The sequence below is a fragment of the Ailuropoda melanoleuca genome, chromosome 3 (genome assembly GCF_002007445.2).
Source record: "Ailuropoda melanoleuca isolate Jingjing chromosome 3, ASM200744v2, whole genome shotgun sequence".
Taxonomy (NCBI): Eukaryota; Metazoa; Chordata; class Mammalia; order Carnivora; family Ursidae; genus Ailuropoda; species Ailuropoda melanoleuca.
In genome coordinates, this window is record NC_048220.1 from 126,550 (window position 1) to 144,846 (window position 18,297).

At 51.6% G+C, this 18,297-nt stretch overlaps 3 protein-coding genes across 3 annotated transcripts; 2 read left to right on the plus strand and 1 right to left on the minus strand.

Annotated features, from left to right (window-relative positions):
* The first annotated feature begins 4,671 nt into the window (after positions 1-4,671).
* LOC100483305 (histone H2B type 3-A) lies at positions 4,672-6,775 on the plus strand. Its single transcript, XM_034655739.1, has one exon. It carries the CDS (start codon positions 4,846-4,848, stop codon positions 5,224-5,226), a length of 381 nt encoding a protein of 126 aa, XP_034511630.1. The 5' UTR covers positions 4,672-4,845; the 3' UTR covers positions 5,227-6,775.
* Positions 6,776-6,916: 141 nt separating this feature from the next.
* Positions 6,917-9,954, minus strand: LOC100482301 (histone H2B type 3-B). The gene has a single exon (XM_011216961.3). The coding sequence runs from the start codon at positions 9,914-9,916 to the stop codon at positions 9,536-9,538; it is 381 nt and encodes a 126-aa protein (XP_011215263.2). The 5' UTR covers positions 9,917-9,954; the 3' UTR covers positions 6,917-9,535.
* Positions 9,955-10,183: 229 nt separating this feature from the next.
* LOC100482551 (histone H2A type 3) lies at positions 10,184-10,764 on the plus strand. Its single transcript, XM_034655740.1, has one exon. It carries the CDS (start codon positions 10,226-10,228, stop codon positions 10,616-10,618), a length of 393 nt encoding a protein of 130 aa, XP_034511631.1. The 5' UTR covers positions 10,184-10,225; the 3' UTR covers positions 10,619-10,764.
* The last annotated feature ends 7,533 nt before the right edge of the window (positions 10,765-18,297 follow it).

Below are 18,297 nucleotides of genomic sequence, written 5' to 3' on the forward strand. Positions count from 1 at the left end.
AAGTGGACTTATATGTCCAGATTGTAGAGAGTTTTTCTCTCACCACTGTGCCTCCCTCCCTCCCCCTTCCTCTCCCACTTCCTCTCTTCCTCCCTCTGTCTTCCTCCCTCCATCCCTTCCCCCTCCCTCCATTCCTTCTAAGAAAATCTCAGCTTGCCCTACAGTGTTCCATATGTCAATACACCGTGTTACTCTTGACCCCGAGACAAGTACCTCAGTCAGCTCAGGCTGCCGTGACGAACACCGCTGACCAGGCCACTTGAAAAACAGGCATTCACTCCTCACAGTTCCGGGGGCTGGAAGTCCAAGATCAGGGTGCCAGCCAGGTGGGTACCTGATGGGGTCTGTTGTCCAGGCTTGCAGAGGGCCCCCTTCTCACCACCTCCTCACATGAAACAGAGAGAGAGAAGCAAGTGCTGTCCTGCCACTTCTTACAAGGACACTAATCCCACCCCACAGGGGCCCCAGCGCCATGACCTCCTATAACCCTACTCTCTTCCCAAAGGCCTCACCTCCTGACACCAGGCCACTGGGGATTAGGGTTCCAACATAAGAATTTGGGGAAGACACACACATTCAGTCCATAGTAGTAACCCAGGAGAGTCTGGTCCTGATTTTCTGTCACTAACCAGCCACTATGTGGGGAAGGGGGGACTCCCAAATCTTAGCACCTGATGAGGGAACAGAAGGCAAGCTGAGGACAAAGCAGAAACTGACCCCCCCCAACCACGGGGTGTACGTGACATTCCTCAGGCACTCCTGGCTGCCCTAAAGGGCAAAGAAATAGTTAACCTACATACACCACAATCCTGCAAGACTCAAGTCTCCCTCAGTTTCCCAATGTCTTAGCAGTTGACAAGAACCAAGCATTTCTATCAATAACTTAGCTTCCTGAAGGGAAAGTAGATACAATTAAATGTCCTTGTAATCCGCAGCCTCCAGGAATTTCCCAACCATCTTAATGTTAATGCCTTGCAAGAGGGAAAAACAACCTTAACTTGACAATGGCCAGGCCTCCAGTATCCTGTGAGTCTTCTTTAACATATGAAAGTACTTTCTCAGCCTCCCTTTTTCCTTACCTCCCCGAACCCCGTGGTATATAATCAGCCACCCCTCACAAGCCGGGGCAGCAGCTCTTTCTGCCACGGGTCCTGTCCCCGTTGCTTTAATAAACCACCAATTTTGCACCAAAGATGCCTCAAGAATTCTTTCTTGGTCGTCGGCTCCGGACTCCACCCCGCTGAACCTCACCTGTATACTGTAACCTCATCAGCACCTACACAGAAACACAGCCTCTTACTTGAGGCCCTTCCTAGGAATGCTCACTTCCTATCCCACACCACAAGGAAGCCAGGAAACCCCAGCAGGACCTGGTGGAGGACCAGCGTTCCAAGGGCTGGCAGGACCAGGACGGGTCAGGGGACTGTGGGGGACAAAGGGCTGGGACTCCCCCCCCCCGCCCCGTGCATGGGGCCTGTAGGCCGAGGGGCACCCAGGGCCAGCTTCAGGGCCAGCAGCCTGGGCCCACACCGGGGCTGCCCTGAGAAGTGCCCCAGCTTGCTTCTGACAAGACTCAACAGGCTTTGGACAAGATGCCAAAATTCTCATTTTGCACCAGTTCCCACAAATCGTGTCCCTGGCGCTGTGACGTACCCAAAGCACGTCCTCTCCAAACCTCCAGCTCCTCAGTGGCAGAAACTGTCTCCTCCCCGATACTGCAAACGTGTGAACAGCCTCAGTGTCCTCTGCCCTTGAGCCTCAGCAGCTGAGACAGAAAGACCACTTCTGGGGCGCCTGGGTGGCACAGCGGTTAAGCATCTGCCTTCGGCTCAGGGCGTGATCCCGGCGTTGTGGGATGCCTTCGGCTCAGGGCGTGATCCCGGCGTTGTGGGATCGAGCCCCACATCAGGCTCTTCTGCTATGAGCCTGCTTCTTCCTCTCCCACTCCCCCTGCTTGTGTTCCCTCTCTCACTGGCTGTCTCTATCTCTGTCAAATAAATAAATAAAATTTTTAATAAAAAAAAAAAGAAAGACCACTTCTGAATGGTGAGTTTCGAGAATGTGTCAGAGAAATCTGTGCCAACTAAATCTCAGGCAAAGGGAAAGCAGATCCTGTGCCCAACCAAGCTGCAAACCTCTTCCAATGGAGCGGGAGGCAAAACTAATCATTTCCACGCATTACCCATTAAATCTCCCGGACAACAAAATAACAAGGTCCACAAAAGTGGTTTGGATAAATGATCCAGAAACAAGCTCTTTCTCTACTTTCTTAAGTATCTTCTATTCCAAGACTTTATCTTTTTAATGGAATCAGCGATTGTGTAAGTTGGTGCAATTTCATCTATAATATCATCTTTCTATGGCAGTAGAAATTGTACGATTTCTGACTCTTTTTTTTGGCCAGAAACTTAAACACAGAGCAATGCATTTGTGTTTTAATATTTTTCTTCTACCCACCTCATCATAAGTGGTATTCCTTCCTTCTTCAAAATGAAATGAAATTCACGATCTAAAAATTTTTAAATTCTAGGTTGCAGGGGCACCTGGGTGGCTCAGTTGTTGAGCATCTGCCTTCGGCTCAGGGCGTGATCCCAGCGTTCTGGGATCGAGCCCCACATCAGGCTCCTCCCCTGGGAGCCTGCTTCTTCCTCTCCCACTCCCCCTGCTTGTGCTCCCTCTCTCACTGGCTGTCTCTATCTCTGTCAAATAAATAAATAAATAAAATCTTTTAAAAAAAAATTCTAGGTTGCAGGTGGCTTGGTGCTTGGTGTCAATCCTTGGTTTCCAGGGTCAGCTCCCACCTCACAGGGTGTTTAACCTGGGACACATTTTCTTCAGCCTATTGCTATGTATCTGCAAAACGGAGTTGATAATAGTGCACTCCAGGAAAGGCTGTTATGGGCCCCACCTTGAATTAAGCATTTAATAAATGGTTACCTGGCTTGTAATGAGTTCTGTGGAAATGTTTGTTAAATCAACTATGTATTTTTAAGGTAAACAGATAAGATGGCTAATGCTGACGATGTCCAAAGCAGCTCAGGGCACCCAAACGTCAAGAGGACCATGGACCGCAGAGGACATACATACACGTGGAGAGCATTTGTGTTGGTATCTTGAAGGTATCTTGCTAACCGCTCTGAAGCTGTGAGCCATTTCATCTTGGGGGCACCATTAAGTTTGCTAACCTGCTTGGATAATGCCCTGGGGTGATTAAAGTGACCAGGGAAGTGACACCCCCCCCCAACCAGAGCTGTTTAAAATACAGAATCTGAGTCAATACCTTTGAGGTGGGCCCAAGATTCTGCATTTCTAAGGAGCTTCCCAGGTGATGCTGAAGTAAGGTGAGAAATGTGAACTCCTAACACCTTTTGTTTCTCTGTTGGCATTTAACATATAGGGGAATTTAACTCATGTTTACAGGAATTACTTTAATGAGGAGGCAACTCAGGGAGTGGTAACTCAATAAAAATGAGAAAAGAGGTTCAAAATGGAGTGCCTTATGCTAAGGGCCACATCACCTAACCAAGCCTAATTTACTGAAAGTGTCAGTTCTCCCAGAAATGGAGTCAGTCAGGAAGCCCCTGATCAGCACTAGTGAGGTAATTGGTCTGATAGGCCCCTGCCGTCCTGGAAGAGGAAAGTGACCGTGCAATAATGCTTTCTTTGCTTTGTGTGGCTTCTTGTTTATGCTCAGTTCTGTCTATACACGTTTTCCATTTTGTACAGTTCCTTGGAACTCCTGTCTATTAAATTGGGTCCTGCCTGATTCTAATCAATTTTTGCTCAAATACATTCTTAACATTTTTAATAGGCCTCAGCTTACCATTTAACAGGTCTATAAGCCTGTGTTCTAATTAGAGACGCCTAATTAGAGAACAATAGCATTTAACCATAGGATCTTTTTAAAGATTTATTTATTTGAGGGAGAGTGAGAGAACCGGACCCCACGTGTGCCCGCGAGTGGGTCAGGGGAGGGTCAGGGAGAGAATCTTCATGCAGACTCCCCGCTGAGCACGGAGACTTGCTGGGCTCAATCCCACCACCCAGAGAACAAGACCCTAGATCACGACTCCAGATCCCCACCTGAGCGGAAACCGAGTCCTGCTCAATGCACTGCGCCAGGCAGGTGCCCCTAACCGTCAGCTATTTTAGCAGACTAGATGAGACCATATGTATCAGGCACTTAGCGTGTACCTGTCACTTCAAAGGGCAGTAGTCGGCGTGGAAATAAACAATGTGAAGGACTGTTTCCCTTGAAACCGACTCCTTTCCTCCCTCCAGTTGAACGTCTGCCCTGTAGCTACACTTCCAATATAAATACCTTAATGTATTTTCAGTGTTTCCTAAAAAGTCCTTTGGATTTGCTCAATTCTGAAACTGGCCTTTGGGAGGGGTGGGGGAAGGAAATGATGGGAAATAAATAGTTGTTATTCCCAATCCCCTCCGTTCAGTAAGCATCAGCTTCTCCTCCCCAGCCTTTGGCCTCCGAAATGTGTTTGCCCTTGCCCGGAGAAGATGGAGACGCAGGGCTAAACCGGTCCTTATTTTAGTATTCCTATTCCTATTCGTATTTTGACCGATCCAGAACCTACGACTAAACAAAGAGCCCTCTCCGGCTGGAACAAAGATGCTCAACCTGACTCCCAGCGCGAGGCACACGCGTCTTCGGATTGGTTGGATTACCGTCCAATAGGAAAGAAGAGCCGGCGTCTGGTATTTACATAAATTCTTAGCTGTCCGCCGGCCGTCCAATCGGATTCCGGCGATTTGGAGCCTTCATTTGAATATGGAGACGATAAATAGCGCTGTGGGCGCCGCCTGTCCGCATCTGGGCACCGCCCCGCCATGCCAGAGCCGTCCCGCTCGGCTCCCGCGCCCAAAAAGGGCTCCAAGAAGGCCATCGCCAAGGCGCAGAAGAAGGACGGCAAGAAGCGCAAACGCGGCCGCAAGGAGAGCTACTCTATCTACGTGTACAAGGTGCTGAAGCAGGTGCACCCCGACACCGGCATCTCGTCTAAGGCCATGGGCATCATGAACTCGTTCGTCAACGACATCTTCGAGCGCATCGCCAGCGAGGCCTCCCGCCTGGCGCACTACAACAAGCGCTCGACCATCACGTCCCGCGAGGTGCAGACGGCCGTGCGCCTGCTGTTACCCGGCGAGCTGGCCAAGCACGCCGTGTCCGAGGGCACCAAGGCCGTCACCAAGTACACCAGCTCCAAGTGAGGTGCGCCGGGCGCCCCGGAACCCAAAGGCTCTTTTCAGAGCCACCTCTGTGCTCAGAAAGGAGCGTGCCACCCGGTGTGGTTGTGATGTGGTGCTCCAGGGGGTCGGGGCACCTGGAGTGCGCAACGGGGCGCAAACCCTGGCCTAAAGCTGAGCTCCTCTGCAGACGTGTATCTCTCAAAGGCATCTTGGGTCAGTCTCCACCGAGCCAGCAGCGGGAGAGGGAGAGCGGCCTTGACTTTAGGCGGAGACTCTGTGGGGTGAGGGCGCGCTTCACTTCCAGGAAGTCCTCAGGCCAACCTCCCCAACCAGCACTCCCCTGTCTCTTAATGGGTGAGGTCGCTGGGCACGACCGTGTGAGGCCCTGGGTGTTGCGCAGCCTTGGCGGTTGGCGCTCGTTCCCGTCCTTCCCGCCTTTGCCTCACTGGGCACCAGGAGCTTCTGGCCAAAAAACTCAAGCAGTGTTGAGTTTAAGCAGACTTTTATGGGCACTTAGGCGTTTCTATCGGAAAAAGTCAAAACGGCGGGAGCACACATCATGGCCTCCATCCTCCCACTTCGCTAAAATCCTTCCTATTAGGAGGTTGCTTTTCGAAAAACGTGTATATTTTTAACATAAGCCTAGTAAACGGCCAAACAGCCTTTTATACTTTTTAAAAATTCAATTAGTCAACTTACAGTACATTCTTAATTTCAGTTGCAGTGTTTAAAAATTCGTGAATTTCTTACAACACCCAGTGGAAAGAGCCTTTTTAACAAAACGAATAGAGGGCATTTAAGGAAAAACAAAAAGAAGTAAACCATATGCAAAGGGTATAACTTGCCTGCTTCATAACTGAAGCACTGGGCCTGACAGGCCTGACTGCCCTCACCCTAGAAAACATCCCACTGTACTAGTGACCCCCGAATTACCAAGACCACCCCGAGATCATCCTAGTCTCGACAGCCTGCAAGCCTCCCAGGATTTGGACTCGAGCCTCGGTTCCCTCAGTGGGCCTCCTGATTCCTGTCCCTTATGGGACTTAGGTTCTCTCTGGCGACTACCACACTTCTGTCAACATTTAACCTCTTATACAGTAAATTTTTGTTTGCTTTTGTAATTTTTATTAAAGGGATAGCCCCTCCCGATCTATCTTTGGTTTACTCCATAGTAATTAGCAAATCTGACTTGAAATTTTCAGCTGAGGTTGGGGGAGGGGAGAGTCTCTTAAATGCATCTCAGATAGGATACCTTGAAAAATCCCTCCAGTGCCTTTACTTGGTTATCTCAAACCCAGAGAATTCTTCCATTGTATTGAGCCTATGCATTGTCAATACCCAGCGAACCCCTTCCCCCAACCTCCAGCTTAACATAAATAACATTTCTCTTTCTCTGTTGCCGCAGTATTACAGACATGGGTTCTGTATTCAATTTCCCTCCATTTTCTTGATTATAAATTCTCAACAGCGGAGACTCCGTGTCGCCCTGCATTTTCCTTAATAGATTCCCTGGGAGGAGAGGGCGCATCCAGGCCCATTCTTCGTCTGAGGCTGCTGCTGGCTGTCTCTGTAGCCTCCACCATACTGTTGAGCAAATAGAAGCAGTCTTTTTTTTTCCTTCATGCTAATGAAGTGTGTGTACCAGAGCAGTGAAAAGACTGAGACATTAATCTGCATTTTGCATTATCCACAATGAAACATTGTCATACTATTGTATTTGGGAATTGTTTATTTTGCGTCTTGATTTTATTTTTGTTTTCTACTGCTAGCACAATCACACAGTGCGGGAGACAAGTTTCATTTTATTAAACCTATGTCTTAAGCTAATTATTCAGGCGGAGAATCCTGTGGACCTGGGAGACTAGTTCCTGTTACCAGAAGTACTTATTAAGATACTGACTCCTAATCTACTTGAGTAGAGGGCTGAGAGCTCAGACCCAATCAGGAGGCCCCTGCTTCATAGTGGAGGGCTGGATTCTGTAGTGTTCAATATGAATCAGACATCTCTTAAGATTAAAGGTGTTGATTTTGATGATACATCACCGTTTTCAAATTTTGGGATTATAACTAGGAGAAAAGAATTGAGTAAAATAGCCATGACAAAATTTCTGTATCTATGGGTTTGTTTGGGTGTTTTTGTTTTGTTTTGTTTGTAAATATTGTTTCAGAGCATATATCTAAAAAAGAAGGTAAAGGGAAAGCAATAAGGCACACCGCTCTCACTGTAACCATAACAATACTACACATGCCCATGGATGCATAAACTGAGCCAATAGGGTGGGGAGAGCCATCATCAATCTCACCCAATGACGTAGGTTTCACTAAAATTCTGATTGAGAATTACTTATAATTATCTTTTTTTCTTTTAAGATTTTATTTATTTGATAGAGAGAGATATCGAAAGAGGGAACACAAGCAGGGGGAGTGGGAGACAGGAGAAGCAAGCTTCCCGCTGAGCAGGGAGCCCGATGCAGGACTTGATCCCAGGACCTCGGGTCATGACCTGAGCCCAAGGCAGACACTGGACGACTGAGCCACCCAGGCGCCCCTAATTATATATCTTTGATAACTATGTACCAAAACTTACGTTTTCAGCAATTGCATACTGCCCAGATTTTTTAAACACTTTCTTCACCTTACAAGTATTTTTAGATTTCAATTTACATACCTTTTATTTATTTTTTTGGATAAGGAAAGGTAGTAGATAAAACACTTAAAAATATGTTACATTTGGATGCAACTCTGAGAGATGCAATGGGAATGAGTTCAGGGAGAAAAAAAAGGATCAGCTAGACTATCTCCGTGTTAACGAAGAATTTGATCATGTGTTTCATGAACTGATTATGGTATCGAATTGCTATTTCAATAGATATCTTGAAAAGATTGATGTGGTCGTGTGTTAACTACATCTCAATAAAAAGATTTTGAAAATGTATAAAAGCTCAAGAACTTTACGAATATTCAAACATTTCTTTAAAAATTTTTGTTGCAATCATTTTGCTTTTTAAAACGTCCTGTGTTGCGATTTGTGTCCTTATAACTACTAGAACTAAGGATAAAAATATTTTAGATGACAACTGAAAAACGTGAGGTTTTAAATCCTTTAGACTGGACCCACGCAGAAGGAATGGGTGGGTGGGCTTCCAGCCGCTGGGGCGGAGGACCCTCGGGTGGTGACGTTCTCTCCCCAGACCCTCCCGCCCAGCCCGGTACCCGACCGGCTTCCTTTGGAGAGATGATTTGCAAAACCACGACTCTTATCTTTCATTGTGTCTGTCTGCTCCCTGCCTGAGACGATGACACGACGTTTCAATACATCTAAGACTCAAAACTGCTCAAAGAAGCGATTGTTAGGAATCCCTTATTTACAAATGAGAAAAGCCAAACGAAGGAAAAGGCAAAGTGACGTCTTTTCCCACGTGAAGACTCTTCGTGCCAAAGCGCTTTCTCCGAGCCAAGAGGACACTTTCCAAATTAAATGCCATAAATTCAAAGAAAGGGGAAATTCTGCGTCACTGACGCTTCACAGAAAATAACAATGTGGCTGAAACGGGAGGGGGCTGATTTGTTCAGAAAAGGGGTAATTACAGAGAAAGGGAATTATTTTCCTCTTGAACTTATCTCCCCCATCCCCACGTAGGTTAAAGCTACTCGCAGCAAGAGTCGGCATATTACATTTGGCTCCCGCGCACAGGACGCTTCCATTTCCCTTTTGGTTTCAAACATTTGCCGCTGCAAGATCCAGCCACGCAAACATCCTCCCGAAAATGTTCACTGCTTGAGGATAAAGATGTCTGGTCCAGGCAGCGATGCAGCTCCAGGCGCCACCGCCCTGACTGCGCAACCAAGTCCTTACCTCCAGGGTTCATTCATCAGGGACACTGGGGAGGAAAGGTTGGCACGAGGACCTCCTGGAAGAGGTGACCCGCGCCCCTCATCCACAGGCGCACGCCACGCGCAGACTGTCCGGGGCCTGGGAGTCCACGCGCGGAAGCGCCGGGGATACACTGCAGCCACCGAAGACGCAGAGCTCAAGGCTCCTACTTCGACTAGCGACGCATTAACAGCCCCAAGCAAAAAGGAGGAAGGACATGGGATCCTTGCTCGCCTGACCACGGTTACCATCCCAGACTTCCATAAATACACATTCTTGCATTCCGCTCACATACGCACAAGCTCGCGCACACACAGACCCCACAACCAGGAAACCGCTAGGACGCACAGAACGAAATTGGTTCACATGACAACCCTTCACCGTGTTCGAAACCCTTTTTCGATTGTGTGGGTGGCTCTGAAAAGAGCCTTTGGGTTCCGGGGCGCCCGGCGCGCCTCACTTGGAGCTGGTGTACTTGGTGACGGCCTTGGTACCTTCGGACACGGCGTGCTTGGCCAGCTCGCCGGGCAGCAGCAGGCGCACAGCCGTCTGCACCTCGCGGGACGTGATGGTCGAGCGCTTGTTGTAGTGCGCCAGGCGGGAGGCCTCGCTGGCGATGCGCTCGAAGATGTCGTTGACGAACGAGTTCATGATGCCCATGGCCTTAGACGAGATGCCGGTGTCGGGGTGCACCTGCTTCAGCACCTTGTACACGTAGATAGAGTAGCTCTCCTTGCGGCTGCGCTTGCGCTTCTTGCCGTCCTTTTTCTGCGCCTTGGTGACCGCCTTCTTGGAGCCCTTCTTGGGCGCGGGAGCCGATTTGGACGGATCAGGCATGGTGGCAGACCTCTCCAAACACAAAAAAGGCTCGCTCCGAGCAACTATATTTATACGTCCTGTATGCAAATGAAGGATCCAGAGTTCCTCGCTCCTGATAGGCTCAAATGCCGCGTGACGTCACCACTGGAAAAACGCATGCAAATTAGGGGATTTTGGCCTCATTTTCTGATTGGTCAACATCGCTATCCAATCGGAATAGGCCGGCTCGACTACCTCCGGACCATATATAAGGGCTCACTGGGCCCAACTGCCTCGTTACTTCGGGTGTCGTTTCTCGACTCCTTTTTCCCCGCGCTCGATTTGGAAATGTCCGGCAGAGGCAAGCAGGGCGGCAAGGCGCGAGCGAAAGCCAAGTCGCGCTCGTCGCGCGCGGGCCTGCAGTTTCCCGTGGGCCGCGTGCATCGTCTACTGCGCAAGGGCAACTACTCGGAGCGTGTCGGGGCAGGCGCGCCCGTGTATCTGGCGGCTGTGCTGGAATACCTAACGGCCGAGATCCTGGAGCTGGCGGGCAACGCGGCCCGCGACAACAAGAAGACGCGCATCATCCCGCGCCACCTGCAGCTGGCCATCCGCAACGACGAGGAGCTCAACAAGCTGCTGGGCCGCGTGACCATCGCGCAGGGCGGCGTCCTGCCTAACATCCAAGCCGTGCTGCTGCCCAAGAAGACCGAGAGCCACCACAAGGCCAAGGGCAAGTGAGGCTGCGGAGGCGGCCGGTAACGGCCTTGTGCCCCGGGGGCCCCGTGACACCAAAGGCTCTTTTCAGAGCCACCCACAGTCTCAAGAAAAGAGCCGCACTGAGCACGCAGCTTTGCCTTGTCCTAGAGGTGCGTTCTCCCGGGAGCGCGGGGAGCCGGGCCCCGAGCACGACTCGGGCGTGCCTACGCGCACGGTGGGCTCCCGTGTTGTTTGCCGCAGGAATGCCAGCGGACACGTGGCCTCCGTCTGCCTTTGAATCTCACCCCCCAAGCTTGGGGGTCTCTGTCCGGCTCACCGTGAAGGAGACTGTTGTCGGTGGCCGCTGCTTTCGGCTGTGCAAAGTGTCCTACCGCAGTCCTGGATAACCGTCACTTTCATCTGGTATTGAGAATATGTACTTTGTAGAGAATCTGCTTTTTGAGGTTCTTCTATGTAAACCTTATGATTTACATTTTAAAGTGTAGGGGTGCTTGACTGAGCGGACGTTGCAAAGTTTTAGGAAACCGGTCCGTCGGAGTTATGATCTAATCTGCAGATTAGGGTCTTGGAAAGGGTTTCTGTTCTAGAGGCGTTTGCAACATTAAAAAAAGGGGGGTGGGGGGAGTGTAAACTTTTAAAGAAAATCTTATTGTAAATAGAATGACTATTTGAGAGTGTAAATTGGTCAAACATGAATCCGAGTCCCTTAACCTGATAGCTAAAATCAATAAGATAATTTGTCCGTTGAGTTTGGGGAGGAAAACTAGGTTTGCGAATTTAGTACGTGTAAAGTGAACAAACATTGTTACCATCAGATTATGTAACACATGTGTGGCTATTTCCGAAGAGGACTGTTCATGAGCTCCAAATTTTGTAATAAAGGGGAGTTGGACAATCCCCAGTCCTGGCAAAGTCGTGAGAATGTTAATAGCACCCACCCCATGGGCGAGGAGGAATTAAGTGGTTGATTCATAATAATTCCTTTAAAACAATGTCTGGCACAGGAAAAGAGCCTTATAACTTGTTATTCCTATTATTAATATCTTTATTGTTTTCATTAATTTTTTATAGCAATAAAGACAGGTGGATAAGACAATTCAGGATTATTATATAATTCGTACTTACTAAAATTAGGTCTACTCAAACCAGGGCTCCCTAGACACCATCTGGAGCTAACCACACATCTGCTGGTCTTAAGAAAATATCCTAGTGCTGTGAAAGGAATTCACACCAAGGATGTACAAGCCTGCTCTGTCCATGTGGATCTGAACACAGGACTGCCCTGCAGTGGAGGGACTTAGCGAAGCACGTGGCTGGGCTGGATGCAGTTTCTCAGCCGTCTTGGCCACATGTGGCCACACATCAGACAGCAGGGGAACAGAACAGCTCCATCATCACGGAAAGTTCAATTGGATGGCTCTGGTCTTACGTCTGATGGTCTGTCAGGGGTTACCTGGTTCAGAAATGTGATAACATACTCAGAGCTGCCTGCCTCTGAAGAGAAAGCCCATCAGAGCCACGCTTCAATAAGAAAGCAGCACATGACCCAGCAATCCCATTCCCAGGTATACACAATGACCCTGTGACTCACACATTCCCAACAGCGAGATTGCTCACACCCCCAAGCTGGAAACAGCCCAGATGTCCCCACAGATGAGTGTGTAAACAAAATGTGCTCATGCTCACAGTGTAAGGCCATTTAGCCACGGAGTGCAGCACCGGTGTGTGACCATGTGGATGAACCTCGAAAACACGTCTGTCAGGGAAGCCAGACAAAAAGGCCACACAGGGTATGATCTCATTTATAAGAAACGGCCAGAATAGACAGAATCATAGAGGCGGGAAGCAGATCAGTGCTTGCCAGGGGCTGGGGAAGGAGGGGGGATGGTGGGGCCGACCTCAGCCTCTATGAAGCTTGGAACTTAGAAGCCTTTTCCCAGTTCACTGTAGCAGGTCCCATGCTCCTGTCCCCCACCCTGGGATTCTCTCTGTCATGCTCCCTATGTCCCTGTGGGGCCAGTAGTTTTTTGAGAAAGGTGAGCCAAGGAGATGCAAAGTCCCACAGGAAGAAAGGAGAGACACCCACACCCACTGCCAGGAAAGTGCTCCCAGCTTCCAGAATTCTCCACTCATTTTGGCCAGGTACCATAACTCACCTGCCCCTCTCCTCGGTATGGGTCTGTCCCCAGTACCCGCCCTACATCTGGTCCCTCCTCCTTGTGTTGTTCATTTCTGTCTTTTTACCAACATGTTTAAGAATCCCCCACGGGGGGCGCCTGGGAGGCTGGGTGGCTCAGTCAGTTAAGAGTCTGCCTTTGGCTCAGATCATGATCCCAGGATGGAGCCTCACGTTATTGGGCTGCTCAGCAGGGAGTCTGCTGCTCCCTCTCCCCAATTCTGCCCCTCCCCCCGCTTGTGATCATTTTCTCTGTCTCAAATGGATAAATAAAATCTTTAAGAAATGAAAAAATAAAAATTTTTTAAAATTAAAAAAAAAGAATATCCCAAGTGAACAAGCATAAAGGACCCCCTCAATTTCTGTGTTCGCTTAGATCCTGAATTAGGGTGTTACGGGATACGCCTTGAGGAGGACTGGGTCACCCAGCTTGAGAGCTGTTAGGTCTGGGCTGAGCAGAGCTGTTCTGCTCTCTTGCATGGAGGTCCCAGGCCTGGTCATCAGAATTGACCTCGTGCTCCCAGGAGTGTCTGTTTCCACACACTGCCCACCAAGCCTCACTGAGGCTTTGCTTTCTCCCATGCCCGCCAAGCAAAAGCTTTAAAATTGCATCCTCCCCTGTGCCCACTCCCCTCCACGTGGGTGGCTGGGTCCCAGGCAGCTCTCCGGGGAGACCGGTCCTGGCACCTCCCTCCTTCCCCAGACCATGGAGCCCGTGACCACCCCTCCTGCCAACACCGCCTTTGGTCCTCCAGGACACCCTTCCTTACCCACTGCCCTGTCCACAGCTCGCCCCAGCCCCGGGACAGCCCTACTTGAGTCCTGTCTTGCCAGTTTTTTCCTGAGGGATGATGGAGCAGCCCAAAATGTCCCAGCCCCTGGAGGGTCGGGGGTGGGGGGTTAATCTGGTAGGTCAGTAGGCAGTGTGAAGTCGGCTGGGAAGGCGCTGGTCCAGGCGGCCTCCTTTGCATGGCTGGGTGTCTTGTGTCTTCTTACACACGGTCTCTCTCCAAGGATAGTTCGGCTTCCTCACACGGTTCCCTGAAGACAAAGTGTCCCCAGGACCCCTGAGGCCCAGCCTGCACCCTGTGACTCATGCCCCACGCTGGGGGTCACAAGTCTTGAGGCCTGCTGGGTCCCCAGTATGGAGACACCTCCACCATTGGTGTTAGGAGCAGCAAGAGCCACGCTGCCGTCCACCACAGGTTCTGTGGCCAACCAGAAGCGTCCTCCTTCCCTGCATTCATTCAAGCCAGGGCATCGGTGGGGCCCAAACGTCATCCATGGCAGCTATCTTCCTGGAGATGCAGACTCCCACCCTCCTACCTGGGAGCTCCCCCCTCTCCTGGCAGCCAGCCTGCACCCTGCATCAGAGGCACACCCCCATGGTGGCACCTCCTTGTCACCTCGCAGCCAGGTATGCCTACCTGGAGACCATCAGCACATGGGGAATGTCAGGAGGCAGGGCCTCTCTGTGGAGACACCCTAGTCCTGGATCCCACCTGTAGTGCTCTCCCTGCAAAAATACATATGACCCCATTCTAACACCCAGAACTTGTGAGTGTGATCTTATTTGGAGAAAGGGTCTTTGCAGGTGTAATTTAAAAATCTTGAGATGAGAAGGTCAAGCTGGATCAGGCACTAGATGGGAACATGCAAAGGACTGCCAACACTCCACAGTGAAAAGGCACTCCTGGCTGTTGGACCTGCCAGGCCTCCCACTCGCTGCACCCTCATTCCCTCAGCCTGACTGCAGCCTCCTGGAGGGAACACCTGTTCTATTCTCTTAGAATATTCCATCCTGCTGGAAAAGACAAGAAAAAAAGAAATTGGGTAGCTGGGGTGGGGGGAGGGGAATGGATGAATTTCCTAAGATGGGGAGTATAGATAAAAGTGAGGAGAGCGAGTGGGGCTTAAAAATACAAGACAACCAAGACACAAGGTAGTTAAATGTGAGGTATGTGGGCACTATTCGTGTTAAGTATAGAGGAGGCACTAAATATTCAGGATCAGTAAGTATGCAGTAGGCACTAAGCAATCACCCTTGAGGCACTCAGTTTCTGTTAGGTCTGGGTCAGCCACCTCTGGGACTCTCCACAGGTGAGCCTGTCACGGAGTGGCAGGGACACCACACCTATGTGCATGGGCCCAGCCGCCCCCCCCCCCCCCCCCCTTGGCCCCACCATCAGCGGGAAGGTTGAGGCAGCGGGAAGCCCGGGACACGGGACAGCGGTGCCTGTGATCGGGAGGGGCAGCTCTCCTCCCCACTGACACCACCTCTTCCACCTTGCTTCTGCTGGGAGTTTGCAATGGATTTAATAAACCACCGGGTTTGAGCGCTCTGATGGCCTGCGAGCCCTTCCGCGCCAACACATTAGCCACCAGTGTCCCCTCCACCGCGTAGCTGCAAGCTACTACCCCAGGCAGGGGAGCCCGACAGCACTCCATGGAACTGCTGTTTCCTCCCCTCACTGCACTGGAGAGTGTGCGGGACCCTCAGCCCCCAACCCCCACCCCCATGGCAGAGAAACCCTGGGTGCCCCGATTCCCAAGGACACCTGTGCACGTGGAGTGGCGCTGCGCGGTGAGCGCCCCTACAGGTGTGCCGGACGCCGGGTGCACGTCTGTGTGTGCGAGACACGGCCATCTTGACACGCCAAGGGCGTGTCTGGCAGGAGGAGCCCTAGCTACCTGGTTCCAAAGCCCTTGAAGGCATTACTGCTCGGAAACCGTCCAGGGGCTGCATACATGCAGGGTCTGGTTGGGAAGAAGTCACCAAGAAGAGAAAACGAGGGACTCAGGAATGAGGACCACCCTCCCGCAGGCTCCGAGATGCGACGCAGCGGAGCGGTTGCGGCCTCTTCTGAGGCGGTCGGGGAGAGCGCGCGCAGCTGTTTTTGCTGAAACGGAAAAAGGGACGTGGGCTTGATGATGTCTTCTGAAGCTGGGGTCGCCATCTCGGGGCCGCTCCCGGAGGATGCGGCGCATGCGCTGGGCGTCCCCGGGCGTGTCGGGGACGCGCCGGGCAGGGGGGTGCACTGGCCGGCCTAGGGCCTCCGGGCCCGGCGGCGCGTTGCGACGAGCCTGGGTCTTGGCGTCCTAGGTCCGGGAAGGCAGCGGACGATAGGGAGGCTTAGCGAACCCCTGAGGATGGTGGAGCTCTGGGGAGCCGCGGTGGAGGTTGGCAGGGAGGCAGGAGCGAGGGGATGCAGCGGGGCGGGAATACAAGGGCGCAAAGGATGCAGGGATGCAGGGGTGCAGAGATACCGGTTGCAGCTGTGAAGGGGCGCACGGGGATGGGGGGGGCAGGAGCCCGGGCATTCCACGGCGCCCGCACGCGGGGGCGCAGGGGACGGTCGCGGGTGGCTGCAGGCGCGCTGGCACGCCGAGGCCGGCGGTGGGTTCGGAGGCGGCTCCTGTGGGCTGTGCTCGAGACTCTCTGGGTAAAGCACCGAATCCTTCGCGGCCCTTGTTTACGCTCGGGCACGTTTCCCGGTTGGTCATTTCAAAAGCTCTCGACCTGACCGCATTGGAGGCGAATTCGCCCCTGTTACTGACCGCCATCGTGGGCCCGGCGGGCGCCGCGCCTCGCCGCTGCTCCCCTGGGCTCCGAATCTGCACCCTGGACGGCACTGATTTCTCGCAGGGGCGCGCATTCCTTAGATGTAGGTGCTACGTGCGTTCTTCCTGAAAGACATCGTTCTGTCTGTCCGGGGACGGCTCACTGAGGCCGTTGCTCCAGTGCGCACAGGGGTGGAGCACCCCAGCACCCCTTAGCTCCCGGCTTTCCCCTCGCGCCTTCCCAGCTGCGTCTCTCCCCACCTCCCCTCTCCTAGGAGCGCATCGGATCTCTGTCCACGCTTTGTTTCCCTCTTTGCTGCTTATGGGGATACGCGCATGTCCACATCTGAACGTTTCAGATAGACATATGCTTAAGAACCAAACACCCATATATGTCAGCGCTTTCCTGTTTACCGAAATCAATAAAAATGCAACATAATCTTATTTACGTCCTTCGGTAGTCATGGTTGTAATCTTTGCGTAAACTGAACGTTCTAGTTAACCATGAACCTGGACTTGCCATTGGCGTGGGCTCTGGGGGTGGGGGTGGTCTTGGGGGACTGAGCCCTGAGCCTATGGGGTCTGACGGCTGTCTCCAGTTAGATAGGGTCACAACTAACGTAAATTTGTGGGATATGGAATGTCCTGTGAGGCCGGGAGAAATGCTTAGTGACTTTGACAAACACAGATTGGATTTAGGTGGGGTTTTTTGGTTTGTTTGTTTGTTTACTCAAAACACGAATTCAGCTATTTTGCTTTTGGTTTTTGCACTCAGGGTGCGGATGCAACCACACTCCAAGGAGATTTGCTCTTGATGAAAATTGGTATTGCCCACTCAGTGAAAAGCTAGCTGGGTGCAGACCTCACAGTGGCCGTGGGGCGGGGCGGGGGAGGGTAGTCAGTGCTGCTTCTATTAGGTCTCTCTTGGTCACTGTTGTCTCCTCATGGTGACATCTGTGTCCCTCCTGCGGAGACAGTTCTTTGGGGCCACCTGCGATGATAAAAACTTTCCTTTCTTCCACATGACTCTCAAGAGGCCTTTCCCTTTGGCAGAGCCAGCTGGGACACGTGTATATTTTATCCACAAGAGTCACTCCATTTAGCAATATAAATTTAAGAAAGGTCACCAAGGTGTTGTTTACTTGGTTTCTGCTCCTGACAGGAAGTGGGTTTGCCCTGCACTAAATCTCCCTGTGCTGCTTTGAATTCAGCAAATGTTCCCCCATCCCAAGCCCCATGCCTCACCCCAGGGGAGAGCTGCCCTGCTCCGCTAACCTTGGGTGTGGCTTCATGTGGCTGGTTCCAAAAACCACCACTGAACAAAGTATTCTCCTCGTCCCAGAACTTGTGACTACTACCCCGTGTGGGAAACAGGAGGAAATCAAGGTCTTCGAGGAGGAGCTTCTCCTGGATTGCCCTGGGCCTAAGTGCAATCACATATCTTTTGATAGAAGAAAGGCAGAGGGAGTGTGGACACACAGTGGGGGAAAGGTGAGCATGGATCCAGAGATTGGAGTAATGTAGCTATAAGCTGAGGGACATCTGGAGCCCCCAGGAGCTGGAAGAGGCAGGAAGGATTTGCCCCCAGAGCCTCTGGGGGGAGCATGGCCTTGTGACACCTTGATCTGGGACTTCTGGTCTCCAGCCCATGCATTGGGTGAGGGGCATGGGGGTTGGTTAACCCCCTGTTGTAAGCCCCCAGTTTGTGGTAGCTTGTTAGGGCAGCTCCAGGAAGCTAACACACCATGGGCCCCACTGGCTGATGGCAGGAAGGACTGTGCCCCATTTCTGGACAAGGGCTGCAGGTGGCAGCAAGCTACCATGAGCCTTTCGCTCCTGTCCTGCATGGGACACCTGCATGTCCCAGAGAGGAGCTGCTCCTGGACCCCAGAGAGAGAAGATGGGAGTCAGAATGGCAACTTGGGGGGCGCCTGGGTGGCACAGTGGTTAAGCGTCTGCCTTC

Coding starts and splice junctions, on each gene's coding strand:
- LOC100483305 (XM_034655739.1), top strand. CDS start 4,846: ATGCCAGAGCCGTCCCGCTCGGCTCCCGCGCCCAAAAAGGGCTCCAAG.
- LOC100482301 (XM_011216961.3), bottom strand. CDS start 9,916: ATGCCTGATCCGTCCAAATCGGCTCCCGCGCCCAAGAAGGGCTCCAAG.
- LOC100482551 (XM_034655740.1), top strand. CDS start 10,226: ATGTCCGGCAGAGGCAAGCAGGGCGGCAAGGCGCGAGCGAAAGCCAAG.